The following is a 24820-nucleotide window of genomic DNA, read 5'->3' on the forward strand; positions in this document are numbered from 1 at the left end:
GTCGCAAACCTTGGTCTCTAGCATCTGCTCAGTAGCGTCTGCTGTGAGGTCCGACATTCCGTTGGGCTGAGAAATCGGCGGTATAGCTCCTCGGGGTAGACCCCAGTATTACCTGGAGCACCCGCATTATACATTGGCGAATCCTCGGGAAAACTCTTTGAGGACATGCTCCCGTTTTGCAAGCTCACATTTACGTCCGGACCGTTGCCTCGGCGTGTGCTGTCGAGCAACTAGCAGCCGACCAGGTGCGCTTGAGAGCTTTTCCACCGGATGATCTAGTAAGCACCAGGACGCTCTCGTGGGCCGCCCCACTCGGCAGGTGGTACAACGAAAGTCACTCACGTCACTGATCTAGTCTGAGTAACTTGACCCCGATACTGACCCATTTGTGCTACACCTTTTCTCTCAGAGCAGCATCGCGTCAATACCAAGCGGATACACGAGCCGACGGTACGTTGTTCGGCATGTCGTCGACCATCCGCCATGCTTGGCTGTGTCTCTCAATTGGTCACTACGTTGAAAACGGTACAAAGTACCCTGAATGTCAAAAGTACCTCGCGGTACACCGATAGTCTGCGATCCCTACCCAAGAACATCGCTAGCCACGTTGGCTCCGAGTCCTAAGAATACCAGCAATATCCGAGTACCCGTTTTCCAGTGTGACGATCGCAACTTAAACAACGTAGTCGCGGTGTGTTAGCTTCGCGCTTTCAAGGCACATCGCTGGTGGTGGTCAATCTAGATGTCGTCGTCCTGTGCAAGGACTTGCATGAGTCGTTCACGCTATATACCCCGCTCCGCGTGGAAATAGCACCTATTACGTCTAGCCTGCAGAAGTCTACCAGGTTTCGGCGTATGAACGTATGAGCGTATTTCGGGTGAGGACGACCGTCTGCGCCACATTTCACGATGCCGATGCAAGAGATTGGAGCTCTCTCTTGGGGTTGTGCCCAACGGCGTAGGCTTACTCAACATCATCTCGGTGCGGTCAGATTGAATTGCACCGGGCCGTCATGTTATATCCGCAGTTGAGCCTAGCCTATAGCCGAGCCTTTCGAGATAACTTGGATCACATATCACGTATTACATTGAACTTTTCACTCCGTCGAAATACTGAACTTAGATTGTGGAGCCTGTTCTTCTCCTTTCGAGCCTAAATCCGATCAAGTCTAGCATGTCTTTGATGCAGCGCCATACGGACTTTCAGCAGCTGGAGACGACAATCGATCGCTTTCGGAGATGCGCCTTCATACGTGTGCGTGGCTCAGGGTCTGGCTAGCTTCGAGAGTTGCGGCATTGATGACGAAGCATGTCTGGTTTCCAGCTGGTGAGGAATCGCGAACAGAAAGATTTTGAGCTTCACAGCAACATCAGACAACTTGTCTGACTCGGGGCTGTAATCACATCTGAGGAAGAGCATTGAGCTACACAACTGGACGCCTGCCCTTCGTGCCGGTACGCGCCATGATCTCTAGGATACAAGACGATGGCCAGGTGACCTTCATCAGATGGTAGCGACAAGAAGCGGATCCAGCAACTGTTTCTTAGTAGGCGTACCGCGACACAGGTTCGGATGATGGATTTCGAGTGTGAAAGCTAGCGAAAGATGAAGCCCCAGATGGCGCTAAACCTCGTGCGGGGTTGGTGGAGCTTCTAGAGTAGGCCGCCTGCTGGCTGTGCACGACATCGCACCCTCAACGGATGCAGCTCTCTGCTATCGAAAGGGCGGAATGTCCTATGTTTCGAGGTTCTGTTGTTGTGCCCCTACCAGAGTCACATGGCTGAAGGGCGAAGGCTCGTGATCTGACGTCATGGTCAGCCCTCACCACGCTCTCACAGTACTACACGAGTCTCGGGACATTGATTGATCAATCAGCATACGTGAAGAGGTCGATCAAATACGTCTTCAGGCCACAGTCTCATTGAAGCTAGAAGATGTCTGGTATCTGTGGGGTACTGTGATGATGTCTCGTCGAAGCCAATGACTGTCAGCGCCGCAAGGCTGGCTGCCTGCAGGCAGCACCACTGCGCCTTCCGTTGAGTCAACAGCCTTGAGTCAAACCTCGCACATTCAACTAGATGCTGTTCTCTATTTAAGGTATTCTCCTTGAGAGCTTGATGCGTCACAGTCGCATAAGCCATCTCGTTCGCCATGGGTTCCAAGTTCTCTCGAGCGGTACGGCCGCAAGTGAATGCTGTTGCCTCGCCAGTCGCAACTGCCCGACATCACGACATTGACCATGCAAACGCACAAACGCAATGCCAAGAGGCCACATCACGGGTCTCAGACCCTTATTGTTACGACGATATCAACGTTGCAACCTCTACCACGGTACCAATTATTCCGCAAAGACGCAACAGCGCGCCCGCAACAACGTTCGCAAATCTTGCACCTTCCATCGCTATGGAACAAGCCCCAAATATCACCACTTCGTTCCTTCTCTTCCTAGAAGAGCGTCGACTCATGTCTATCCAACACGATCATGCCGACCCTGAACCGCCGCCCGCGACTACCATGCCCCCGCCTCCTCCACCGCCAGCAAAGCCTACTCTTACCTTACCATTACCAGAAGTACAATGTATTATATGCTGTACGGAGTTACCAGGTGCCAAAAGCTCGAAGCACTCAAAGGAGGTCGTGAAGCCATGCAGACAATGTGGCAGTACATACTGTGGGTCGTGCATCAAGAGGATGTTCACAGAATGCTGCAAAGATACCACGCGCATGCCTCCAAGGTGCTGCGGACAAATACAAATTCATTACGCGAAACCGCATCTGACGAAGGAGGAGTTCACAGAGTTCAAATCCAAGTACGAAGAGTGGCTCACACCAAATCCATTCTATTGTCCAGTGCCAACATGCTCGGCCTTCATTCCAGAACGACTGCTGCCCGAACAGGCAACGAAGAAGCAAGGGAAGCGCGTTGACTCTGGTGTTGGAACGCCAACGTTGAACGTCTTTGCGTGTCCAACCTGCTCAGCTGAGATCTGTCTCGAGTGTCGGCAAATCGCTCATCCGGACGCTATATGCAATATCTCTGAATTCGGCATCGATGCAGAAACTACGGAGCTACTGAAGAGCTGGGGATATAAGAGGTGTCCGAAGTGCGGTCATGGACTGAAGCGGATGTACGGTTGTCTACACATGGAGTGTCGGTGTGGAGCGCACTTCTGCTACATGTGTATGGAAGAGCCGGAGGGCTGCGGTGGAGCGTGTAATGAATATGAGGAAGACGACGGCAGTGACGGCAACATCACAGAGTCTGATGAGGGCGAGTCTCCATCTGGCACGAACAATGCATCGGCGCTATCCAACGAGACATCTCAAGTACAAGAGACGGTTGGCGCAGCAGCGATATCTACGCCACAGTCAGCTCCTCCACGTAATCTTGACGCTGGAGGGCCTCGTTACTGGGAGAATCAAGACCTAGACTTTGGTGAAGAGCCAGGGGAAGACTACCAGGACCGCTCATGGAACTGTGACCACAGCTTCGAAACCTACAGAATCCCCCTCGCAAAAGCTCTAATCAACGATTCTGCGGCTGAGATGGAATGTGTAAAATGCTGGTGCTCGATACATCCAGAGATCGAAGCACCGAACACCGCAGTCAATGAGATGAAGGCAAAGACCGTACCCGCAGGTATAGTACGAAGAGCCGGTCGAGGGTTCAGGAGGGGTAACGGACCAGGGCGAGGGCGCGGTCGCCCACGCGGCGCATACGCACCTCCTCGCGGTCTCTTCCAAGCTGGTGATGCCATTGGAACAGCGCCCCATCTTACTACTTCCTTCGCCCCGCCGCTATCTGAAAGCGTGCCCATTCGCGAAACCTCGCCCATGGAGGATGTTCAGTACTCTTCCGGCCGCGTGGTAGATACCTACGGCAACATTATCGCGACATCAGAGGTTGAGCTTCGGCGCCGGGCATCCGATGCATCTTTCGTCACTGATGTCGTTCCTCCGCGAGTGAACGGAAAAGCTCAAACTACCTTCAACACCCCATCGACTATCTTCTCCATGAAGTTCAGTCTCGCCCATGAGTGCGTCAACTGCGCCTTACTCGTGTGCGCATCGTGCAAAGACGGTATCTTGGCTGCTGAAGAGGGGAAGTAAGAGCCCTAAACCTTTCTGTACCTCTTACTTTACACGGAGCTTTGCAGCATTTATTAGCGTGGGGAATTTGACGTTCAACTACAGGGGCGTTACGGGTATACGGCTTTCCTTTCCGTAGTTTCAAGACGCTTTTCAAATGCGAAGATTTGAACATTTATATATCGAACGGCGTATAGCAAGTAATTGAAGCACCCTTCTATGCACTTCAAAACGATGAATAGTGCTAGAGAACATCATGGGGTTGCATGTGTATTGTGTAGAAGTCTTGCGGCGATGTATGTGTCTCGGTCAGCGATTACATGCTTCCTTAAACAGCTACTGCGCATTGAAGTGATTCACGCCTCGTCCTCGTAGTATGATTGAGTGGTTATGTCGAGTTGCATCATCTTTGTTTAAGGAAGCGACGTCAATCTGTCCATGGCTCTATGGCCCTGCTGTCTCGGTACCTTTGTTCACCCCTATATATGCTACATGCCTACGACTTCAGACGTTCTTCACTTCTCACACACTGAGTGCTGAGCTGTCTCATGATACTTCATAGACCCAATTTGACATCTAGAATTCTAGCGTGCGTCGAGATAACATGGATACCACCCGTCCTTCATACAAGCATCTATTAGTGACAAGAGCGTGACGGTGTCCTCAAGATACATGCAATCATCAGTTACAATTTTTTATTCTTGTTCATAGAAACGTACTACCACACACGAGAAGACCAACTGGGGAATCAAAACACTTGCAAAGGTTGAGCTCAAGTTCACTACATTCGTGGTACCGGTAGATGTAAGTATTTTAGCCTGCCGACATCTCTGTTAGAGATTCCTTGATATTGTGCTTTCGCTCTCCGTTCGCTCGTCCCGTCGTGAGATAGCTTATTCATTCGTTCATTTCATCCACACTTGACTGTCAGATGCAGGTATGTCCTGTTTTCAGGCCGAAACCAAGGTTGACGCAATCTATGCGCCCAGGCTGGGGAAGGCGCTGGAATCGGTGATGTTGATGTTGGACTGGGCACCGCCGCGGCCTCCACGACCACGGGCCTCGCCACGTCCACGACCCTCACCGCCACGGCCACGTCCGCGGAACTCGCCACGACCTTCGCCGCGACCACGTCCCTCGCCACGGAATTCACCGCCGCCACGGCCACGACCGCGGAACTCGCCACGGCCTTCGCCACGGCCGCGTCCTCCTCGGCTACCGCCCTCACGGGGAGGGGGAGCAAGCATGCGGTCACCGTCAAGCTCGACGTGGACCTTCTCCTTGCGGGCGCGCTCGCGCTTGGCCTTGCCTTGGGAACCGGCCATGAAGTCCTCTTGCTCCTCACGGGCGAGAGCAGTGCCCTCGGGGAACTTGGTGCTGCTACCCTCGTTGGCCTTGCGGACGTTCTGGGCGGCGAGAGAGAGCTTCTTCTCGGCGAGCTCAGCGAGGTAGGCGGCGTAGGACTTGCTCTTGTCCTCAGGCTCGGCATCAGCCTCGCCCTCAGCGTCCTCCTTGATAGCGTCCTTCTCTTCAGCCTGAGCCATGGCCTCTCCAGCCTGCTCGTCAGCCAACTCGGCATCGCCGTCCTTTCCGCCCCAGCCGTGTGCGGCCTGCTTGTCGTGCTCGCTAGAGATCGTTAGATATGGCCGTGATGTGATATGGGATTTCTTACGCGATGCCAGTCCTGCTATGACGGTCACCCTGGGCAGCGCCTCCGCGACCTCCACGTCCACCGCGACCGCGGCCACGCTGTCCACCACGAGATCCAGTGCCGGTAGGCTCTGTAGAACGTCAGTATAGGTACGAATCGACCAGTGACAGGGCACTCACCGCCAGATCCCCTGCCGCGGTTCTTGTCAGAGCCGACGCCGCGATCCCGGAATGCTGTGCTGCGTTAGCAATTGTCCATTGAACCTCCCGCGAGAGTGTAGAGCATGGGGTTTGCTCTTTGTATCCGACGTACCGTTGTCGTTGGCGTTGTCGGACTGCTTGGCACGGTTCTGGTTGCTCGTCCTCTCGGGCATGGGCTTGGGGGCATCGGCTCCATCGCGCTTGCCGTGCCTCATGACGGGCTTCTCAATCGCCCTCGTCGGTGGGTCAGCCGGCCTGTCGGGGTCGAGCTCGGGGTCATTGCCTGCGGGGTCGTGAGTGAGAGTTCGGTGCCTGTGCTGTGCGCTGCGACATACCCAGCAGCTCGTAAATGTTCTGTAGTTGCAATTAGCATCTTGTAGCTTTCTACCGTAGTGCAGGCTTCCTCGCAGCCCCCAATGGAAGGCGCGAAGCTGGACCTGATGGTGGGGTGAGTTGTAGCTTACCTTGGAAGCAATTTGCGACATCTTGACGGATTGGAGCGCCTTTCGCGCTTTGCCCTTCTAGATGCACAATCTGCCGGGAGAGAAAAAGAATGCGAGAGCTTGCCCTACAGGTTTTAGGGACGTGGCTCTCAGAAGTTGACTCGCGAACGGGGTGATAGCGCGATGTTGCGGGCACGAGGTTTTGGTCAATCGAAAATGGCCGTGGGTTGCTTCCGTAAGCGAGTGTAGTGGGGCTAAGACTATTGGAGGCACAAAGAAACATGAGCGCTGCGGTTCTTGCCGCATACAGCGCTTCACTCGATTCTTGTGCGAGTGCAGCTCAAAACAAAGTCTTGAGGCACACGGTATTCACTGTAACCAACCTGTTAGTTTGCAGCTCTTGCGCCGCTGGCGTGTCAATGTTGATTTGAATGCGCGTTCAAGCGCACGTCATTCCGAGGCTGTTTCACCCATGCAATGCTTTTTGTCAGGAAAAGCAATTGTGAATGCGTCCAATGCAGCTCCAGAATGCGACCGCATCGCTATAGTGTCGCAGGATGTGAAAAGGCCTGACTTGGCCTTGGTTAAAGAGCATGGGCGCTGTCACGGCGTTGTGGGAGTATGAGGGGGGTGCAACATTGACTCGATAGTTGCGGCCGACTGCATTACAATATGTACAAAGCATCGTCCCGCCTTCCAGTGTCACTAGACAGGCAGCGATGCCAGAGTGATGCGTATGGATGAGAAATATTCACCCGCGTCCATAGCAATAACCCCAAGCAATTTCCATCACAAATACACATGTCGTAAACCTGCCCCAGGTTGAATGATAACTTTTTTGTAGAATTCCCCCGTATCGAGACTCGTGGTCTCATGTTGAACGCCGTCGTACCGTCGTGACACATTGTCGATTGGGTAAAAGCAGTTGTTGCGCCCGCTAAACAACGTCATGGGAGGGTATCAGTCGGCGGTGATCCAATTCGGTCCCTGATAACTCCAATATAGCCCCCTCTTCCTATCCTTTCCTCGTATCATCATCTACTCTCATACATCGTGGGGAAGTGCATGCTGGCCGAGAGTCCAAAGGGGTCGGCGTCAAGCATAGGGTCGTACGGGTCGAAGAGGTGGTTGTTGCTCATGCCATTGTAGGCATGGCCTCCGTCGTTGGGCGCCAAAGCTGCTGGGCTCGTAAAGGGTGGGTTCTGCGAGGGCGGCATCGGTGGTGGCATGTTGTTCGACGGCGGGAAGTTCTGTTGCGGGAATGGGCCAGGGCCAGCGGAGTGCTCGCTCGGGTCGTCGTGGTCGTAGGAGTCGGCTTGTTCCTCGTACTCCTGCTCTGTAACACGAAATCAGCCTAGGATTACAAAGCCCTATACTTAAGAGGGGATAGGAAACGGGTCAGCTTGCCGAGTTGACTCATGTGGTCCGTGAACTGTGTCTGGTAGAAAGACGTAGGACCACTGCTCTGAGTTATGCCGTTACCGTTGCTGCCAACAGTAGACGCGTTTGCTATGCCATTTGCGGGAGCCTGGTTCGTTACGAGCGAAGGGCGCTGAGCACCCATCATGGGAGTAAAGTTTGATCTAGGCGGCTGTGGCCGTAGTGGCTGCTGCTGTTGGTGCTGCTGCTGTTGTGGAGGTATGGGCCCAAAGTTGGGAGACACTGATTGACCATGAGGTATGAAGCTGGGCGAGCGCGTTGCTGATTGAGCAGGCGACGAGAGATGCGAGCCAGGAGTGGGTTGCGACAGTGGTGAACGCTGAATCGGCCCATCCGGCTGTATCATGGGCAAGCCATTGACGCTATCAACCTTGGGCGGGCCTTGGAGCGAGCGCCGCTGTTGTTGTCTGTTCAATATAGCACGTTGTTGGAGAGGCGCCTGGTTGGGCGAGGTGTGTGCAGACGCTGGGGCTCTGGTCGGCCCCAGGTTTGGACTGCCAGTCTTCGCGCGCAGCTCGGCCTGGACGTCGATACCTGGTGGAGCAAGAGGTTAGCGTGTGTACCCTGATAGATAGACGTCTTGATAAGATTGGGGCTACCTTTCTCTAGCAGAATCCTCTCGAGTAGAGAATTCTTATACCGGAGCATAAGGCATTCGTCGGCGGCGTTGCGGTGACTGTTCTGCAGGTTCTGCAGCGTGTCCTCATGGTGCTTTATGGTGCTCTCGAGCTGCTTGATGTACTCTGTACGGCGCTCACGAAAGGCGGCTTGCGCCTGTCTATTGCGCTGCTTGCGCTCCTCTGAGGTGGCATATATCTTACGACGCTTGGTTAGTCCTATCTTCGACATAGTGATTGGCGATTCAATTGCTGCAGCCATGACAGGCAAGGCAATTGGCATCAGGAAGGCTCACAGGTTTACGGCCGCCTTTGCGCTTCTGCTGCTGGGGCTCTTCCTGGGTATATGTCTCCGCCAGACCAGGTTCGGGCGACGATCCGATAGAGTCGGTCGAACCATCGCGCGAAGCCTCTGCCTTGCCCACGGGGGCCGTCATATCTGTTACGAGACTATCTCCCATCTACGGCCACCGTACCCCTCCGTCCAGATAGAGGGGCACCGAGGCGCCAAGAGCTGCGAGAGATGCGACAAAGGCAGGTCGAAGGAGATAGCAGGAGGCTCTGGTCGCTTAGACGCGCTTGTGCTGGGCAGCCGCAGCGCCGGGTCGAAAATCGATACGGTTTGTATGGGGTTTTGATAATGTATGATAAGAAGAGGGCGTTCGGGCCTGTGTGTGGTCGCGCAGTAGTTGTGAGGTAAGCTCTTGGGTAATGGAAACAGAGATGGGCTCGAACGGAGGGGCGGAGTGCTGGACTTGAAAAGGCGGGCGGACCACTCTCTGCTGCCCAGATCAACTCCTCCCGTGTGGTTAAAGCTCGCTCGACTCGCCTCGCCCCAGAAGGCCTCCTCTCAGGCGCGCAGCAAATGGCAGCCGTGCTCCCGCTGCTGGGCACTTCGCACGCGCAATGACGGCCAAGCGAGCGGGTGCGCGGTTGGCCGAACGCTCAGAATTTTCTCGCGGGGTGCTCACGCTGCATCACGGCTCTCGCTGTGCCAGACGCCTGGTGGACGACGCCGAACATGGCTGCCCCAGCCGAGCTGGATCGCGATGCCCCATGCGGCGTAGCCCGGTGGTTAGCTCCCGCGCCACTAGAAAGTTTTGTAGCCTTTCTCCGGCTTCTCCATGGACGCGCAGGCAGAGCGCGAGCCTGGCATTGTTATCTAGCAGGCGGCGCCCGTTCGAGCGCGATCACCTCGCGACGTGTATGCGTCTGTCTGATTCCATCCACGCGGCCATGAAGTCTTCCCGTGAAAAGCAAGCAACCAGCCGTCGTCGTCGCATCCACGCCAGGCCACCGACGTCGGAGCGCGCCCCTGCACCGGGGCCACGCACCTCGCCCTTATGAAGTCACCCTACTCGCGGACGGCATAGGTAAGGCTGACGAGCAGGTTCCATCTGGATGATCTGATATGACGAGGGTTGCATTATCGGCGCAGCTGGCGATAACGATCGATACGACGGCAGTCACTCTATACGACATGCCTCACCGATGAACCTGGGACGTCTCTCAGCCGTGACCAGGACAACGCCCGTAGCCATCACGCTCCAACCTCTCAGGGTCATCACGTGGCTGCCCCGGGCCTACTAGTGGATGCCAGATCCAGATGTCTTGGAAGAAGGAGCCACCAACGGTCGCATCTGCCGTGTGCATTGCACACCACCACCGCACAACTGCTACTCTGGACACGTTATTCCGCCAGCGCAACCACCGGCTCCCGAACCGCTACCGAAGTCTGGCCTGGGGATCGCCGAGGTCGTTGCTTTATGCACCACTTGAGCTCTGTTGGCCCGAAGCAGCCGTAGCGTCACGACGCTTTTTCTCGGCTGAGCAAGCAGGTGACCTATGGGGCGGGCGGTCGAGACTCGTACGAGGGCATTAGTTGCACCCTGTCGCATCGTGACCTTCCAGCCGTTGTTCGAATAGTCGAGACCCGTCAAATCGGCAACGGACATTCGGCATTGCCTAGGTGCGGACTGTCGGATTCCATACCTGAGTGCTTTTGAACAGAAAGCATCAAAGTGCCAATTGACGCCCGCGCATGTACATTGTGAACCGAATTCCCGAAAAGTCTATCCTATACACGTAGAGGTTTGCGAGTGTGAGGATGGCCTGAAAATGTAGTCTCACTGAATCCCTGTAGAACACTTCACAGACATGATATATGGGCTGAGATCCTCATTAGCGCGTCTGAGTACATTGCTCAATAATTTCGACGCAGTGAGATGCGCTCTTTCCAAATGTCAGGTTTGTTCCTGCCAACTCCAACCGCCACGTGCGGTACCATCGTGTCAAGAGCAAGTTCACACGGGCTCCTTCTCTCACTCCTAGATGCAATGTTGCGGGAGATCGTGACACCCGACCTTCAACATGCACACCTCAGGCGACAGTCCTCACCCCTACCAGGATATCCAAGCATCGCATAGTCTCATATGACTTCCATCCTGTTTTCAGCAGTATAGATCCCGCATCAATCACTCGGTCAGCTTCTAGTCGCTAGTCGCCAGCTTCGCGCGCAGTCTATCGTTCACGAGGTGCTCGGCGCGATATCGCTTCCCAGAGCATTGCTGACGGTAGGTAGCAATGACCTTTTCCGAGATCGCGGGACGGCTGCTGAAAGGGTCAGGACACTCGCAGCCGCCGCCTGGCAAAGAGCACCTAATCGAATCTCATCCTTCGCCAGAGCGAGCCAGCATTTCCTCCTTCCTAGCTTCGCCCGAGTCAGACAACGGTCATATCACAGCCCGCGAAGGCATGCTCAGCATCCATCTTGGCGAACAAAGAGGACACTCCACCGCCTCTTCGTGGGCGAAACCTAGACCTTTATCAGACATTCGCGAAGTCACCGAATCAAGCTTTGCAGACACTCTACCCCGGAACGCCCTGACAAACAACTTTCCCCGGAGCACCTCTCGCACGGAGATGTCGCGGAGGCCCTCTGTTGCGACGAGACGACGTCCAAGCAACGATAACAGGTACGGTGAAAACGTAGAACCTGATCGAAAGAATAGCATCGAAAGCAACGGCATAAGATCCAACCACAGGGGTCGGACGTCTAGATCACCATCACCATCAAGCCCTGCAGATAACCACAGCATATCGAGCATATACAGCATACCAGCCGGTACCGTCCCGCCACGATCGTCCTCACGACCTCGTGCACCGAGCACTTCTCGAACGCGACAGCCACAGCAGATACCACCTATACACATAACCCAAGCGACTGCGACGAACACGCTCAGCGCCATACCTACTATACCGTTTCCGCCTCCTAGCAATAATACCAATACTATCATTCGGCATGGGCAATCGCAGTCCCCCTTGCGCCACATTGTGACTCGCCTTGACCCCATAACTCATGACACCCACCGACGCATACCCTCCAGAACATTTGTTCGTGATCCACTATCGAAAGAGCTGTTAGAGTTTCCATCACACCGACATCCGCGAATTGACCTTGGCCTGGACTTATCCGCAGGTATATTCGTGGGCGGAGGCTCCATCGAAGGGACCGTCCAGATAAACGTCGACGATGCAGAGCGAATACGTCATAGAAGGACTCTGGACATTGCCCGGATATCTATCGATCTTCTTGGGACGGAGGAAGTGAGCGGCAACAGACGAGCTGTCTTTCTGAACCTTGCTACAGAGCTCATTGATGAGCAAAACCCGCCGCCTCAAAACATGGTAGATACCCAAGAGCCAATAAGTTCCGCGGATCTTTTCTGGCATCTGATGCCTTCTACGACCAATCTCGCGTTCAATCTGAGCCTACCTCTCAACGTTGGTCCTCCGCCCTTTCATTCAAAGAATGCGAGAATCCGCTACATACTTTGCGTATCACTTCTTATTCGCGATCAAGGAAGGCAATACATTGTCAGGACTTCCGAAGATGTCACAGTGCTCTCAGTGTACGATCGTATGAGGCATCTAACTTATCAATGCCTAATCTCACAGTGCTGACATGCTCGCAGCTGAAAAGGCACTCATGTCGCTACCTAGTCCACTGACTGCCTCAGACGAGTGGATAAAGCCCCGAGAAACCACCGTCGAAGTCGTCCGCGTCACTGCAGGCCTACATCGACAAGTTTGGGTCAGCGGAACCAGTCTCTACGTCGATGTTCATGTCGCCAACAACAGTCGCAAGCTAGTCAAAAAGATTGAGCTTCAGTTGGAGAGGGACATACTCTGCTACAAACACGTTTGTTATGCGAGCTTGACATACTTTCTTGTCATGATGCTAATAAGAGTGCGTTGTAGGTTGCTGCGGCTACGATGGAGAAGTCTGCGGGTCAGGCTCGCATCTTTGACAGCAACGAGCGGTCTATCCTCAGTAAAGCAGTCGTCAAGCATGGTTGTGCCGGCTGGAACGGTGTTTCTGCACAACAGACTCATATCAGGACCTGTAATCTCGAAATACCCCGTGGCCACGGTACGGTAAAGTGTGGTATGTACATTGGCGCGAAGTCGTGTACTCGGTCCCTAACCAAGACAGGCAAATACTTTGAAGTCAGATACTTCTTGAATGTCATTGTAGCCAGCGGGCACACGTCAGTCTTGTCGTCACTATCACTGATCAAGCTGACTCCCTGCAGAAAGCTCGTCACCGTTCAACTACCAATCGTTCTCATCCACATGGTGCGTTGCACTATCATCCTCCTCCGCATCCACTAATAACCACACCCTCAGAACTCTCTCGACGTGGTCCCCAACTCCGTCGCCCAAGTCGCCATGGCCATAGAAGAAAAGCGCACAGCCCGCCATTCTCCACCGCGCCTGGGCCGCCGCCCATCCCAATCCGTCCAAGGCCGCGCTTTTGCAGCACCGCGCATGCAATCCTTGGAACGCATGCGCGCACGCGACGAAGCCATCCAAGAGCTCGGCCAAGCTCTCGAGCAAAGCCCCCGCAAATATGGTCTCCGCCGCGCAAACTCCAACTTCGACTACCGCACCCCGCCCTCCAACCGCAAAGGCAGAATCCTAGGCGACGGCGAAGCAGCAGATCTCCAGGACCGTCTGCGTCGTGTAAGATCGAATGAAACGATTGGATCGCGACCACCCACCTTACACAAAGTCAACTCTACGCGATCGAGACGAGGCGCTGCATCGGCTTTTGGATTCCGCGAAGCAGAGGTTCGAGAAGACATCGAACTTGGGGGGCTGGGTGCATCGGGTGATGGGCCATTGAAGGAGAGGTTGGAGAGAACTAGTGATCGGCAGTATCGGTTCAGCAAGAAGAAGAGCGTGGAGAAGTGGAAGGGTGTAGCGAATGTGGGGGTTGGGTGGTTGAAGGGGAGTGGAGTTAAGGATGATAGGGAGAGGGAGGGATGGGTGTGATGTGAGCACTTTGTGACCTTTGATGGGCCTCTTGTACGTTGGATAGCGCGTACGTTACGTCGAATGATGATACTTTACCCTTCAGTTCTGCTTGACTGTGCTATCGTCGCATACGATGAAGATCTAACAAGCACTCGAAAAACATAGTCAAAAATAGACGTAATGTTATTTGAATAAGCCTGTGTTTATAACAGCCTAGATGCTTTCATATATGATACAATCATATCTCATAGTAGTCATTAATCCCCTCTTCATCTTCCTTATGCAATATCATACAGTATTATACACGGCGTGTCGAGGTAATCGTAACAGGAAGACTCGCGCAACGGTAGGGCGTCGTGCAGCTAGAACGCTCATGACCTGCTCTTCGCGAGCTCAGACTGAGCAGTCGACGTAGGACCGCCCTTGACACGCTCGCCACCAGTAACCTTCTTCTCTCCCTCAGTGATATCGTGCAGCGCCTCGCTGGTGATGGGCTCCTTGGCATGACTCTGCGCCTGCGCAGTAGGACCTCCAGGTACGGGACCGTCCTCGCCCGTAAGCTTCTTCTCTGCATCGGTGATCTTGCTCAGTGTCGACGAGTCTAGCTTTCCTGATGCGTTGGAAGTGTTGGCGCCAGTGTTGTTATTGTTGGACGGAGCTGAGCCGGCTGTGAGAGCAGACTGAGCGATCGATGTAGGACCTCCTTTCATGACTTCGTCGGAGCCAGTGAGCACCTTCTCGCCCTCGGTGATGTCGTGGATGACTTGTGCAGTGAGGTTCTGGCCAACGTGCTGCTGAGCTTTCGCGGTAGGACCGCCCTTGTGTGGCTCGTCCTTGCCCGTGATCTTCTTCTCGGCAGCGGTGATCTGCGAGATGAAGTTGGAGTCGACCTGGACAGACATGATGCGTGTTGTTGTGAAAGCGCGGTGGTTGCTGAGATCGTTGATGTTGTTCTTGAGCGGCGCTCTTTGCGATGTAATGCGAGCTGCTGGTCGTGCTGCGAGGAAAACGTTGCGGTTGATGCGGAGGATGCTGGAAGCCATTGTTGCTGCTTGTTTATATGTCGATGAGATGATGAACTGGAAGGTGCAACTATGTGAGGTGTACACGCTGAATATGTAGTGTGATGGAGTACTGATGTAATGCGAAATTGATATCGTCTGAGGTGTGCGCTCAACGTTACGTTTACTATGGGGAAAGATGGATTGCAATGCGCATTTGCAACTTGTCGGTCTGCCCGTGCACCGCAAATCTCTGCATCAATGGCGACGACATGGTGCTGATGACCCTGAGATGCAGGTACCACATCTCCGATGGACGCGGCGACTGTGCGATGCGCGCGCATGATGTGGTGGAGCCATGATGTCAGCATTCTGGGGAACTGCGGCCATGACGATTCGGGTGCACTAGCGGTGAGCTAACATGGCCATGCGATTTAGGGGTCCAGATGCAAACTCCACAACATCAATTACGACGCGATCAATGCAGAAAGTAGTTGCTCAGCTACTGAAGGTCGTTCGGGTGGGCGTAGTTCACTTCGGTCTGACGCTTCGGAGATTGCGGGACTACCGGCTTTGCCCAAGTGGTGGCGCATGTCAGACCATACGAGGTTCTCGCCCGTTGCTTGATTGCAACGCCATTGGATATCAGCAAGTATCGTTTCGGTCGCACCTACTTGTACGGCATGCGTTACGCCTTGCTACGTTTATGTACACAGCCAATCACTTCGGTATGGCACTCGCGGCGATAAGGCATGCAGCGGAACGACTATGAGGCCACTGCTGCAAAAGCTGGCAGCCATATAAGAAGAGTTGGTGCATTGGATGCTACGTGCATGAAGCTTACAACAGGACAAGAAATTATATCATCGCTGTGCAGCTCTTACGAATTAGACTCCCAGCTTTTTGCTACCTAGGTACACTCCTACAATGTCATTCATCAATCCAGCCACACCCGTCTCTCTCCTAGGTAGACATCGTATTCTCAGTCCCACGGCAGCCGTCCGGGTCTCGCCTCTGTGCCTCGGTGGCATGAATTTCGGTGAAGCATGGAAGGCCACTCTCGGAGAATGCACCAAAGAAACAGCCTTTGCAATGCTGGATTACTTCTACAAGCAAGGCGGCAACTTTATTGACACCGCCGTCAACTATCAGTTTGGCGAGAGCGAAGAGTGGATCGGGGAATGGATGGAAGAGCGAGGAGTCAGAGATGAGATGGTACTTGCGACCAAGTTCACTGGTATGCAGATCACCGAGAGAGAGAAAGGAGGTGGTACGAGATGCAAGAGTAACTATGGAGGTAATAGCGCGAAGAACATGCATACAGGTATTGAGCGTTCACTGAAGGCGCTCAGGACTAGCTACATCGATATCGTGAGTTCCTTATCCGAGCTCTGTATCCCGCTACGACTGTTGTGATTGACTGCCTCATAGTACTACGTCCACCTGTGGGACTCAACAGCCTCTATACCAGAACTCATGAACGCACTCAACGACCTCGTCCCCTCCCGTCGAGTACTCTACCTAGGCATCTCCGATACCCCAGCCTGGATCGTAGTAAAAGCCAACTGCTATGCGCGCCAACATGGGCTCCGCCAATTCTCAATCTACCAAGGCCGCTGGTCCGCCGCCGATCGTTCTTTCGAGCGCGAAATCATCCCAATGGCACTCGACGAAGGTATGGCTTTAGCACCTTGGGGCGCCATCGGCGGAGGAAGCTTCAAGACAAGGGCGCAGAGACAGAACCCAGAAGACGGCGGCAGGAAGATGAAAATAATGGTCATCGGCAACGAAGAAAAGGTCAGCAACGTGCTCGAGGATGTCGCAAACGCAAAGTCTCCAGTTCCGCCCATCACTTCCGTCGCTCTCGCATACGTCATGCACAAGTCACCCTACGTCTTCCCTATCGTCGGCGGTCGCAAAATTTCGCATCTCGAGGGTAATATCCAGGCTCTTGGTCTGAGTCTTACGGCAGAGGAGATCCGGCAGATTGATGCGGCTTATGGCTTCGAAATGGGGTTTCCGCATCAGTTCCTGAATCCAGAGAATACGGCGATTATGGGACCGGAGGATAATCGATTCGCGAATAACATGGGTGTTCTGGATCATGTCAAGGGGCTGAAGCCGATTCCGCCGCATCAGGGGGCGGTAGACGAGAAGTGACTGGTCCTTCCGTTGGAGCAGGCGACGTGGTGTTTGCCGGCAAAAGATTACATACGTTAGCCTGTAGAGACTACAAAAGGTGAACGGGATAAGGCACATATTACAAAGCCGGAGCGCGAAGGCTTCAAAAGCTTTCCTGTTGTAGAGACGGAAGAGACAAGTCAACCTGTAGCTTTCCTCTTCCACCCTCGTCATCAAAGTCCGGCCACCTAACCTAGGCGTCGACTGCAACTTCATCCATTCACTTTTTGTGTGTGCCAAGACACGGAGTTGCAGCCTTCGCTTCCTCCTGCTAGTCGCGATCCGTTTGTAGCTCTTCTTGCACCGTCATGTTCGCCATCCTAGCTCTAGCCTAGAACGAATACCTGGGTAGGTGTGCTTCGTCGCGGACTTTAAGCACCCACTAAGCCCGGTTTCTCATTTCAATACCCCCTCTAGATCGATATAGGGATTGACTCAAAGAAAAGGCACAAGCAACAATGTCTTCATCACTACTCCGTTCCGCCAGCCCCAACGTCCGCGTAGACGATGATGTCTGGGATATGATCTTTCCTGACGCAAAGACCACAAAGAACAAGAAGGCCGCCGGAGATACCGCTCAGACCCCCGACCCGATCACCGCCAAAGACATTGACATCCGAGACTGGTACTTCACAGACCGCAAGAAACTCGAGTCCGAGGACAACCGTATCAAAGTCTTCATCGACGCCGAGCTCATTACAACAATCTCGAAACCACTGTTTCGAGCGACTTCGACAAAGACCGGCGAACTCCTTGTGAACGACACGACCATACTACTCGCAGCCGTTGATGCGGATGCAGTGTCTAGACTCATCAAATACCTCGAGGACATCATTGCGAATCCGGGCATGCTCCCGCCATTCGTCCTTTGTCTACCCCTGACAATATCTCTGGACGTATGTGCTGCGGCCTCGGCCCTCGGAATGGACAAATACGTCGATGATCTATACGCCCAGTGTGAAGACCTCTTGAAAACGTCCCTACCCTCTTGGGCGACTATCGACGCCATTACTTCATATGCGACAACAACACCGCACTTCTCCCGCCTCTTCCGCATCATGATAAATAGCCTTGCTTCACGCGTCTGGAATGAAACAGCCTCCAACGTGGAAGTCTTCCAGATCCAGTTGACTCCCGTTTTCGACAAGGCGATCAAAAGGGCGAATGAGAAATACAGGACCCTTTCTCAAAGAAGGGTGATGTATGAGAGACATGAGCGCTTTTCGCGCAGAATGGTAGCAGCTGGGTATGGAGAATGGGATTGGGGGCGGAAGGTGGTTGGGAAGAAAGATGAGGCGGGGGTTGAGTGGGATGAGTATCATGGGCCTGCTAGGAGATCGCATGTATGAGGTATTGTTCAAACTACTAAAACGTAAGGAGAAATATACCGATTGCCTTGTTAGAATTACCCTGATGAGACGGACGCAAGAAACCGCCCATGATCGCCCGTCAACCCATGCTCACATGCCCTTGTTTAACACTCATTTACCCTTACCAATAGCCTCAAAAGCATACCCCCTCGCCTCTGCCGTCTCCCTCATCCTCCAACTCTCAATATACCCCTCGACCTCCTCACACCCATTCTCCTCTCCAGGCACCGGCTCCCCCCAAGTCCCCCAATACGGCACAACACCCGTCCACGTCTTCTTCACCAACTCCTTATCCTTGAGATCATTCCTATCCTCACTCGGCCCACCAGTTCGTATCTTTGCGCTTGCCTGTTGCCACGGAAATATATTAGCACTGAAGAGGGACCGTAACAAGAAACAATACCGATCTCCTTGCAAAGAGATGGAGGAATAGAGAGACAAAGAGGAAGCAACCTACACTTTCAATCCTGACCCGAAGAATACTCGTACTCTTCAACTCCGCACTACTCGGGGGCACCCTACTCTTCTCCCAGCGCTGAGGCAACATATTATCAGTGATGGCTTTCATGGCGTACAGCGCTTCGTCGGCGTCTTCGACGAGTTCGGCGTAGCCGTAGACGATGGCGGAGCGGTAGTTGCAGGAGTTGTGGAAGGGGGTTAGGGAGAGGACGAGGCCGTCGAGGAAACTGGCGGCGATGGTGATGGGGAGACCGGGGGTGGAGGTTTCTTTTGAGGATTTGAAGATGCGGCCGGAGACGTAGCCGTGGATGTAGAGGGATTGGGGGGTAGTTGAGGGGTCTGCGGATTGGTTCTGTGCGGTTGGGTTAGTATATTGATGTTTTCATGCTTTTGCTGTTGTAGGACGGTGGACGGTGGATGGTGGATGGTAGATGGTGGCAGGGAAGGAAGTGACGTACCTCGTAGTTACCCGTACATCCCAACATGGGCAAGACGACGGGGAAAGGGTGTTCTGGGTCGACGAAGGAGACGTGAAGGATTGGACAGGCGTTTATTAGGCTGTGGATTGTTGCGTAGTCGTATGTGCCTGGGTTTATTGATGTGAGTATGTGATTTCAAGTACGCAAGAGTGCGAAGGAGATGAACGTACCCCGATTCGCCAATCGACCGAGTTTGTTGACGGTGGTTTTGGGGTATTCTGGTGATGCCATTGTGTAATGTCTTCTGCTGGATCCTTGGAGTGACTCCGTTTAGACAGGTAGGAAAGACTGCCGGAGAAAGAGCGATGCTGAAGTCTGAAGTTGAACTGGAGTGCAATCCTATGCGAGGTTCAATCAAGCTTTGTACCTTTCGCTCTAAGCTTTCTGTGACTCCTAACTCATGACTCTTTCAACACACATATATGCACAGACGCACGACGCTCATCAGGCAAGCCATTGTACACGTCCAAAGTGTCTGGAAGGATGACGGCACCCGGCAGGACTTGCTGGATGCGGAAGCGGGGCCGTAATCGTGTGAGTAATCATTGGTGGATGGCGTTTACACTGCGCGACTACCATACCTCGCGTACACGGTCAGGCGTGTAGGGCGTCTAGAATTGTGAGTAGCCTCACAACATTGTACATACCGCGGAACGTTGGCTGCGGATACTCCGGGTTATCCACGGCCTGTATACGAATCAGAGCTGCAAGTATGAGGCGATAGTATTCCATATCCATCTATGATACTAGACAGAGTACAACATGTAGTCAAAGTAAAACCTAGTCCCAATCCAATCCGGGAGAGCCTCAATGGGCGATGCAGTCCAAAAGTCCAATTCCAAAACTCCGTTCCATGCAATTCTTCTTCCGCTCTCCTTGACTCATTCTCCAGTCTATCATCTGAAACTCCACGCCGTTCTCAGTCCACCGTTGACACTCTCCAACTTCAGACACTGATACGGACTGCTCTGCGGATCATAATACAACCCTTCCAGCATCCCGCTTCTCCGGTCAAGCGCCACGTAGTAGAACCCGCTGATGGTAAGCCCGCAGCCTGAGTCGTCGAATGTCGCTTGTTCGGCGTCGTTCGTTACGGAGTTGAAGAGGGGTTGTGGTGTGATTTCGACTTCGGCACGGCCAGTTTGCGCGTTGCGGACTATGCGGTAGGGCGAGGGCTGGAGTTGCGAGGTGTGCGTGGAGGTAGGAGCTGCGGGTGCATAGTTGGAGGAACCTGTCGAGGCCCAGGGATTGGACGGTGGAGGGTCGGCGGAGAAGGAGGAGGGTATCGTGGTGGAGGGCGGGGGCTGAACGGGGTCAGGGGTGCTGCGGTTCAGGCTCTTTACAAAACATCGCTCTTTCCAGCGCATGAGTATCCAGTTCTGACCCAGGACTTCTGTGAGCCACTTCTTGCTCGTGAGGGCTCTGACTACGTCTTCGTCGCTCATCTTCTGGAATGGAGGCAGTTTGCGCCAGTATGTTGCGTCGTTTGCGGCGTTTGATTTAAAGGATTCGGTGAGGAGGGTATAGTTGTTGAAGTCGAGGATTTCGCCTTCGAGGTAGGTCGTAATGGAGGAGGTGCGCGTGACGGACGGCGTAACACTGCTGGGAGAAAACATGGTGTGCGGATGCGGGTGGGAAGGTACGTTATACGCTTCCATGGTTGCGGAGAGAGACATCTGCTCCCAGTCCACGTCATGTATCGTGACCTTGACGGGCCACCGGTCTTGGTGAGGTTGTGCGTCGGGCTGCGAGCTCCGGCTGGTGGAGACTTCGCTGGGATTCCATATCCACGGTCGGATGGGCGGTGGGAGTCCCGTGTGCCGGCTGTATGTGGTAGTCGCGGCAGCGGGCATGGTCGTCGCATGCTGACAGCCCGAGAGTATCGCGCCCGGTGCCAGCCACGATGTCTCGGTGGGCGGCGGTATGGCGAGGGTGTTGGCGACGAAGTCTGCGTGCTGCAGGAAGAAGTCCTTGGTCAGGAAACCGGCGTCTCGCGCACGTTCCCAGCTCTCGTCGTCGTCGCGCGAGTGGCGTATGCGCGACAGGTACTTGACGGTCTGCTCCAGCATGGGCGACGTGCGGGCCTCGGAGTCCCGGTGCGAAGACATCTGGCGGCGTTCTCGCTGGACGGTCTCGGGGAAGAGGCTGGATCGGGCGGCAAGCATGTCTCTGAGGCTGCGGTGTGAAGCGTGGCGTGGCGGTGCTTCGCTGCTGGTGGCGGCTTCCCTGGTGCGCGCTGAGAAGCGTGGATGGCGGCGCACGCCTGCCGACTGGAGGATGGCCGTCGACCTCAGCGAGCTCTCGGGCGCGCCCGGGGCCTCTGTGGCCGGCGACCAGTCATACAGGCTGTTCTGACTGGGCACGCGGTCGCCGTAGTTGTTGTCGCTGAGGCGGGAGAGGCGACTCATCACGCGGCGCAGGCGGTCCCGCTGCTCCAGCTCGTCTCGCTGCCTTTCCAGCAGGCGCAATCGCTCCTGGGACCGGTCCAACCGCGCCTGGTCGCGCTCACGTGCTGCGCGGAGATAGTCGACGTGGGCGCGTTCGATGTCGTCGTCGCTGGGAATGCCTGCTTCGTCCGTCGGGGTGCCCAGCGTGGCGGCGAGGTTGAGCACGTCGTCGTTTACGGGGCTCTCGAGCTCGCGCAGGGCCGAGATGAAGGTGGGTTCCGCGTCGTCCTATTGAGCGGCTACGTCAGTCATGCACTTAGACCACGGCTATGTGACAACATGTGGACGGCAACATCTGAACGGCGGGTGCTTACAGGCGAGTTGGCGGGCGGCATTATGACCAAGCAGGCGGCGCAGCGGGCATGGCGGGACGGAGCGATGGATGAGCTGTCGCATGCAATGCACGACGTCGGATGCACGATGTCTCAAGAGCAAAGGCGTGTCCTCGGCGAAAGTGACGCGACATGTCAAACTCTTAAGCCTGAGCCATTGCCCCGAAAAACCAAAGACAGCTCTCCTTGGTGAGCGTCACGTCACCTGATAGCGCACGCCGTCTCGCCATGCACTTCCCCCGTTGTCCCGCTGCTGGCTTCCGCTCCGCCCTGCCAATAGTCGGCGCAGAGAGGCATGTCGCACAACTCAGTGCATCCTCGCTTGCCCCAGATTGCCCTCGTCGGTCCCGCGGTCATGGGTGAGTGGTCTGTGCGGCTACCATAACCTCAACTGCAAGCATCACAGTGACGACGCCGGATACTACAGTCCATCTCATAGCAGGCAGTCAGTCTTGCGGCAGAACTAGGCAATGATTACTTTCAACTCGTACGCGCTAGCACCCCAACCAAAACTCCATCACGACAGTCGCTCCTTCCTCTCCAACCCCTCCAACACCACCAAAATCCTTCCCACCAACTCCGCAAACTCCCCATGATCACCCCACGTATAAGGCCCCAACCTCGCCTTACTCGCCCTAACCAAGTGCATCAACTTCCCCCTCAACTCCCTCCTAGGCTCCTCATTCGTACACATCGGAAACCTCAAATCCAACAACGCACTCCTCGCCGTCTCCACCATCGTCTTGCTACACCACACATGAAACCCATGCATAATCACATCCTCCAGACTCAGCGGCGCGTGCACCATCCCTGGTGGCATGATTAGTAAATCCCCTTTTTTGAGGTAAATAGGGAAGCCGGGTTTGTTGGGCGCATACTGAAGACCTGCTTGTCGCGATACAGCCCATTCCTCGCGTTCAGAGGGAGAAAGCGACCACGTAAACCATAGTTTCGAGCCAGTCTCACACAACACGCCGGTGTACAAGCCATGTTCGTCAACGTGAGGGAAAGACCATACGCCTCGTTTGCCCCAGAGCGCGAAACCAGTTTTACTAGAGAGATCGCTGGGGTTCGGGTCCGAGTGGTTGGACATGCCACCGTATTCCGTCGCTTCGGAGAGAATGCTGTAGTCGGTGAGATTGTCGAGCTCCCAGGGTAATACGTTTCGACGTACGGGTCGGATGTCGAGGAGGTTTATTGGGAGGGCGGTTGGGTCGGACATGCGTTTTAGGGCGGTGGAGATGGTGAGCCGGCGGGTTATGTTTTTGGATGTGAGGTCTTGGACGTCCATGTAGGGCTCGGCTGAGGCGTGTTTGCGGAATTTAAGGACAGCTTCATAGTGTTCGGCGGAGTAGAGCGTGCGGGGCGTGGGGCTATTGTTCAGCTCGGAGGGGATGAGGAGGGGAATCTGGAGGGTCAAGCGCTGGAGTAAGTCGCGTGCTTCTGTTGAGGTGCATATTATGAGGTTGTTCTCCCAGTTCGGAGTTGACTGCTGGATGCGCAGCTCATACTCTTTTGCTGAGATGGGCATAACGTCTTCTCCGGGCTTGATCATGTCGATGTAGCTTTGAGACTCTGTGATGAATCTTCTCTTCCGGGCTTGCGCGATGTTAGATCCGTGAACTTGCGTGATCAGCTCTTCTAGCATACATGTTCCGCGCTCCAGCGACGACTTTGCGGTGGTGGGATAGCTCCTGATGAAGTCGTCGGTCTCGATAGCTTGATGCATTTTCGAGAGAGTGCAGGGATTGACTTGCTCAGATGGCTGGATGGTAGCTTCTGACAAGCGCCTCCTTTTGCGAGAAGATGGGCTGTTTGTCACATCTTCTGCACTTTTGCTAGTCGTCTCAAGATCGGCAAACATTTTCACAATTACTGGGCGTACTCTAAATTAGGCGGTCACTCTCCTAAAGCACGTTGCAGGATATGGGGACAGATATATTCGTTGTGTAAGGTGCTTGTTACCCAGGCGAGCTCACTCTCGAAACAAACTATCCGACCAAGGACTATCGCGAGCGTATAAGAAAGGTCGATGAGTTTCGACAAAGGTCTAAGAGCCTCGGTGCGAAAAGATTGCAGCCAAACAACTTGATCCGAGGTTTGTGTACACCCATGGACCTCAAGGGCATGGCTCTCGACCTCTTTCTGTGCAACAAGACACTTAGCGAGCGATCTGTCCCTATGTAAATTGAGTGCCTTAGCTTATCTGTGATACTATTCAATGTACCTAGGTTGCTGTCTGGATTGCATCTTGAACCTCGTGGCGTCTAGTCAAGGACGATTTGTTCACACAGAATCAGAGAGATGCGAGTAACACGATTTTCTGATCGCCAAAAGAAGAGGGAATTGAGAGACTTACGCGGTTACTCGAGGAGCAACACACTTGCATCAGCATATCGTGCGAGGATGGCTTGATGCGTGATAACATACTTAGTAAGCAGGTTATGCTTAGCTCTCCCAACTCATGTGTAACTCTAGGGAATTGTGTGCATGTCTTCGTCATGTCGAGTCATCATACAAACAGCTTTTACCGTACATGTGTCCATCTGTTAAGTTGAACTCCGACTATCGGCCTTTCCTTTACTTCCTGTCTGCCACTTGGGTACGTCCCCTGACCTACCCCGTGATTATTAGTGGCTCACGACGCAGTAAAACACGTCTTGGCGAGCTCTACTAGGCAGAAGTGTGATCAATTGGGCGAGGTCCGCTGTCACTGTCATTCACTGCCAAGACTACTTAGTGCCTCCCTTCTCTGTATACATTCTCTAGCCCCGCTACTCTTATATCTCTT

At 54.2% G+C, this 24820-nt stretch overlaps 10 protein-coding genes across 10 annotated transcripts; 4 read left to right on the forward strand and 6 right to left on the reverse strand.

Annotated features, from left to right (window-relative positions):
* Nucleotides 1-2655: 2655 nt before the first annotated feature.
* Nucleotides 2656-4111, forward strand: J4E84_006720 (uncharacterized protein; the record flags this gene model as incomplete). Its single annotated transcript, XM_049389307.1, has 2 exons — nt 2656-2663; nt 2737-4111. 2 exons carry the CDS (start codon nt 2656-2658, stop codon nt 4109-4111), a joined length of 1383 nt encoding a protein of 460 aa, XP_049243016.1.
* Nucleotides 4112-5067: 956 nt separating this feature from the next.
* Nucleotides 5068-6426, reverse strand: J4E84_006721 (uncharacterized protein; the record flags this gene model as incomplete). The annotated part of the gene is made up of 6 exons (XM_049389308.1): nt 5068-5716; nt 5763-5871; nt 5921-5974; nt 6054-6224; nt 6277-6295; nt 6406-6426. The coding sequence occupies 6 exons, from the start codon at nt 6424-6426 to the stop codon at nt 5068-5070; spliced, it is 1023 nt and encodes a 340-aa protein (XP_049243017.1).
* Nucleotides 6427-7418: 992 nt separating this feature from the next.
* On the reverse strand, nt 7419-8878 carry J4E84_006722 (uncharacterized protein; the record flags this gene model as incomplete). The annotated part of the gene is made up of 4 exons (XM_049389309.1): nt 7419-7720; nt 7780-8358; nt 8424-8660; nt 8746-8878. The coding sequence occupies 4 exons, from the start codon at nt 8876-8878 to the stop codon at nt 7419-7421; spliced, it is 1251 nt and encodes a 416-aa protein (XP_049243018.1).
* Nucleotides 8879-12125: 3247 nt separating this feature from the next.
* J4E84_006723 (uncharacterized protein) lies at nt 12126-13778 on the forward strand (the record flags this gene model as incomplete). Its single annotated transcript, XM_049389310.1, has 6 exons — nt 12126-12360; nt 12416-12642; nt 12702-12888; nt 12937-12991; nt 13037-13079; nt 13131-13778. The coding sequence occupies 6 exons, from the start codon at nt 12126-12128 to the stop codon at nt 13776-13778; spliced, it is 1395 nt and encodes a 464-aa protein (XP_049243019.1).
* A 353-nt stretch (nt 13779-14131) lies between these two features.
* Nucleotides 14132-14803, reverse strand: J4E84_006724 (uncharacterized protein; the record flags this gene model as incomplete). Its single annotated transcript, XM_049389311.1, has 1 exon — nt 14132-14803. The coding sequence occupies one exon, from the start codon at nt 14801-14803 to the stop codon at nt 14132-14134; it is 672 nt and encodes a 223-aa protein (XP_049243020.1).
* Nucleotides 14804-15853: 1050 nt separating this feature from the next.
* Nucleotides 15854-16921, forward strand: J4E84_006725 (uncharacterized protein; the record flags this gene model as incomplete). Its single annotated transcript, XM_049389312.1, has 2 exons — nt 15854-16132; nt 16193-16921. 2 exons carry the CDS (start codon nt 15854-15856, stop codon nt 16919-16921), a joined length of 1008 nt encoding a protein of 335 aa, XP_049243021.1.
* A 479-nt stretch (nt 16922-17400) lies between these two features.
* Nucleotides 17401-18291, forward strand: J4E84_006726 (uncharacterized protein; the record flags this gene model as incomplete). The annotated part of the gene is made up of 1 exon (XM_049389313.1): nt 17401-18291. The coding sequence occupies one exon, from the start codon at nt 17401-17403 to the stop codon at nt 18289-18291; it is 891 nt and encodes a 296-aa protein (XP_049243022.1).
* Nucleotides 18292-18423: 132 nt separating this feature from the next.
* On the reverse strand, nt 18424-19481 carry J4E84_006727 (uncharacterized protein; the record flags this gene model as incomplete). The annotated part of the gene is made up of 4 exons (XM_049389314.1): nt 18424-18660; nt 18770-19123; nt 19230-19357; nt 19421-19481. The coding sequence occupies 4 exons, from the start codon at nt 19479-19481 to the stop codon at nt 18424-18426; spliced, it is 780 nt and encodes a 259-aa protein (XP_049243023.1).
* Nucleotides 19482-20146: 665 nt separating this feature from the next.
* Nucleotides 20147-22032, reverse strand: J4E84_006728 (uncharacterized protein; the record flags this gene model as incomplete). The annotated part of the gene is made up of 2 exons (XM_049389315.1): nt 20147-21925; nt 22012-22032. 2 exons carry the CDS (start codon nt 22030-22032, stop codon nt 20147-20149), a joined length of 1800 nt encoding a protein of 599 aa, XP_049243024.1.
* Nucleotides 22033-22546: 514 nt separating this feature from the next.
* On the reverse strand, nt 22547-23758 carry J4E84_006729 (uncharacterized protein; the record flags this gene model as incomplete). The annotated part of the gene is made up of 1 exon (XM_049389316.1): nt 22547-23758. The coding sequence occupies one exon, from the start codon at nt 23756-23758 to the stop codon at nt 22547-22549; it is 1212 nt and encodes a 403-aa protein (XP_049243025.1).
* Nucleotides 23759-24820: the final 1062 nt, after the last annotated feature.

Source organism: Alternaria hordeiaustralica, assembly GCF_023758085.1.
Source record: "Alternaria hordeiaustralica strain BMP 2776 chromosome Unknown scaffold_13, whole genome shotgun sequence".
Lineage (NCBI taxonomy): Eukaryota > Fungi > Ascomycota > Dothideomycetes > Pleosporales > Pleosporaceae > Alternaria > Alternaria hordeiaustralica.